This window comes from Muntiacus reevesi, chromosome 9, assembly GCF_963930625.1.
Source record: "Muntiacus reevesi chromosome 9, mMunRee1.1, whole genome shotgun sequence".
NCBI classification, from domain to species: Eukaryota; Metazoa; Chordata; class Mammalia; order Artiodactyla; family Cervidae; genus Muntiacus; species Muntiacus reevesi.
The window spans coordinates 50,435,745-50,438,515 of NC_089257.1; the positions used below are offsets into that span (position 1 = coordinate 50,435,745).

General features: G+C 42.0%; 1 protein-coding gene across 1 annotated transcript; it reads left to right on the plus strand.

Annotated features, from left to right (window-relative positions):
• The first annotated feature begins 1,398 nt into the window (after window positions 1-1,398).
• LOC136175939 (large ribosomal subunit protein eL42-like) lies at window positions 1,399-2,536 on the plus strand. The gene is made up of 2 exons (XM_065946126.1): window positions 1,399-1,441; window positions 2,193-2,536. Exons 1-2 carry the CDS (start codon window positions 1,399-1,401, stop codon window positions 2,534-2,536), a joined length of 387 nt encoding a protein of 128 aa, XP_065802198.1.
• The last annotated feature ends 235 nt before the right edge of the window (window positions 2,537-2,771 follow it).

Consider the following 2,771-nt stretch of genomic DNA (forward strand, 5'->3'; position numbering starts at 1 on the left):
CCACTAAAATTCACAAATATAGTTCTAACCCCCAGTGGGATGGTAGGTGGAAATGGGGCCTGTCCCCAATAACAGCTCCTTCATGAAGCAATGAGTGCCCCTTCCTGAGAGGCTTGACAAAAACCGGATCAGGGATGTTAGAAAAATTATTCCTACGTGAGGAAGAAACTGGGACTGCCGCTGCTGCTGCTAAGTCGCTTCAGTCATGGTCCGACTCTGTGCGACCCCATAGATGGCAGCCCACCAGGCTCCCCTGTCCCTGGGATTCTCCAGGCAAGAACACTGGAGTTGGGGGCCATTTCCCTCTCCAGTACATGAAAGTGAGAAGTGAAAGTGAAGTCGCTCAGTCGTGTCCTCCTCTTCGAGACCCCATGGACTGCAGCCCACCAGGCTCCTCCATCCATGGGATTTTCCAGGCAAGAGTACTGGAGTGGGGTGCCATTGCCTTCTCCGGAAACTGGGACTAGAAGATCTTTAATCTAGACAAGAAAGTGTATTTCTTTCTTTCTTTTTTTTTTTTTTTTTTTGAGCCTTACAATGTTGTGTGAGTTTCTTCTATACCACAATGTGAATCAGCGGTAAGTATAGATACATCCCTTCTCTCTTGAGTCTCCCTCCCACCCCTCCCCTCCAAAAAAGCATATTTTAATAGAAGTAACATTCATCTAGAGACAGAAAAACCTGGGTTCAAATTCTGGCTCCGCCACTTACAAGCTGTGTGATCTTGGATAACCAAATTAACTTTTTGAGCCTCAGTTCCTTGATTTATAAAAGAGCAATCATTGTTCCCGATTTGTAAGGTTGTAATCTGGATTAGATGTTAACAGATGTGAAATGGCTTGCACAGTATCTGACCTAATATCAATATTCAGAGGTCCAACTCTAGGATTCTCTAACCCCAGGGTCTCTCAGCAGCAGTTCTTGTGGTCCCTGGACCAAGAACATCAGGAGCTCATTAGAAATGCAAGCTCTCCATCCCACCCCACACCTACTGAGTCAGAAACCGGGATTGGGCCCCAGAAATCTGAGTTTTAACTAGCTCTCCAGGTGATGCTTATTACACTCAAGACTTTGAACGACTTTGAAAAGCAGTTCTCTAAGCAACAGTTTTGTCTCTGAAACATAAGAATGGGAAATCTCTCCAAAACTTGAAAAGTTCTTGCTTTTTTCCACCATAAAATAAAATTATTTTAAAATAAAAATAGTGCTGAAACGTTGATCCAAATGCCTTTTAAAAGGCAATTGCCTTTGTAAACAGGTTTCACAGGCAGGAGTCATCTGCACTCTGGAGTAAACATGTCAGTATGACCCGGGTTTGGCAAAAATGCCCTCAGCTAAAAAGCACTGATAAATTGACTTACTTTGGTTACACTGTGTAAACCACTAATTTGACCAATCATGAACTACACAGTTGAGCTGATTTTCCACACTCATAGAGGGGGTAAGTCAGCAGAATAGTTGGAAAAGAATTTCTTAAATTGTTATGCTTCTCTAGATGAGAAGTCACCTCGAGGGTAAGTAAAAAGAATTCTCATTGGAGTGCACATTAATTTTTTCTCTGCCTGAACAAGTCCCAGAATTCAGTGATATGTTTATCATATACATAAACCTGGACAAAGAATCAGGTTAAAGTAATTTTTAAACAGTTCTAAACTCATTTTATAAACAGAGGGGATCTTTTAATATACAAAACCTAGGATAATTCCATCAAAATAATCCACTTTTTCTTGAATTTGAAATGTTTCTCATGATTTTTAGGGATGAAGGCGAAGAACAATATTCACTTTTCAAAGTTCTGAGACTATCTTGAAAATTTTGTTTTAACAGTCAGGCAGAAAGCTTCATCTACACAAAGCAATAGTACCCACATTCCTTGGGCACATTTGCTTTTGAAAGGAATATCCTTTACTGTGCTTCCAACTGTGGCTTTTACCAAGCAATTTAAAATCTATTTATGTATTGAGAACTTCTAGGCTCCTTAAGCTGGGAGAGGGGAGTATTCAAAAAGTATTCTGACCTTGAGAAAATGAAGAGTCAGAGGGGAGAAAAGACTGCCTTCAAAATAGGTATATTAGGGACTTCCCTGGGGGTCCAGGGGTTAAGACTGTGCTTCCAATGCAGGGGCCACTGGTTTGCTCCCTGGCTGGGTGATGAAGATCTCACCTGCCACTCAAACAAAATTGGTGTTTTAGCCTCTTTCCACGCCGACACTGCTCTCACAAACACGGTGAATGTTCCTAAAACCCACCAGACTTTCTGTAAGAACTGTGGCAAGCTCCAACCACACAAAGGGACACAGGACAGGAAGGGCAAGGATTCTCCGCCTGCCTGGGGAGAGTGGCATCATGCCAGGGAGCAGAGCGACGATGGTGGCCAGACTAGGCCAATTTTCCGGCAAAAGGCTAAAACTACAAAGAAGATTGTGCTGCAGCTCGAATGCATTAAGCCCAACTACAAGAGAATCTTGGCTAAGAGGTACAAGCATTTTGAGCTGGGAGGAGATAAGAAGAGAAAGAGGCAAATGATCCCGTTCTGAGTTTCATAGTTTGTTTTATTATGAAGACAGTAGAAACTTGAGGTTATTTACCTAAAAAAAAAAAAAAGGTATTTTAAAATATACTGTGATACACTGACATGGAGAACAATCTTGTGGTTGCCAAGGGGGAGAGGATGGAGTGGGAAGTTGGGATCAGCAGATGCAAGCTATTATATATAGGATGGGTAAACACAGGTCCTACTGCATAACACAGGGAACTATATTCAATATCCTG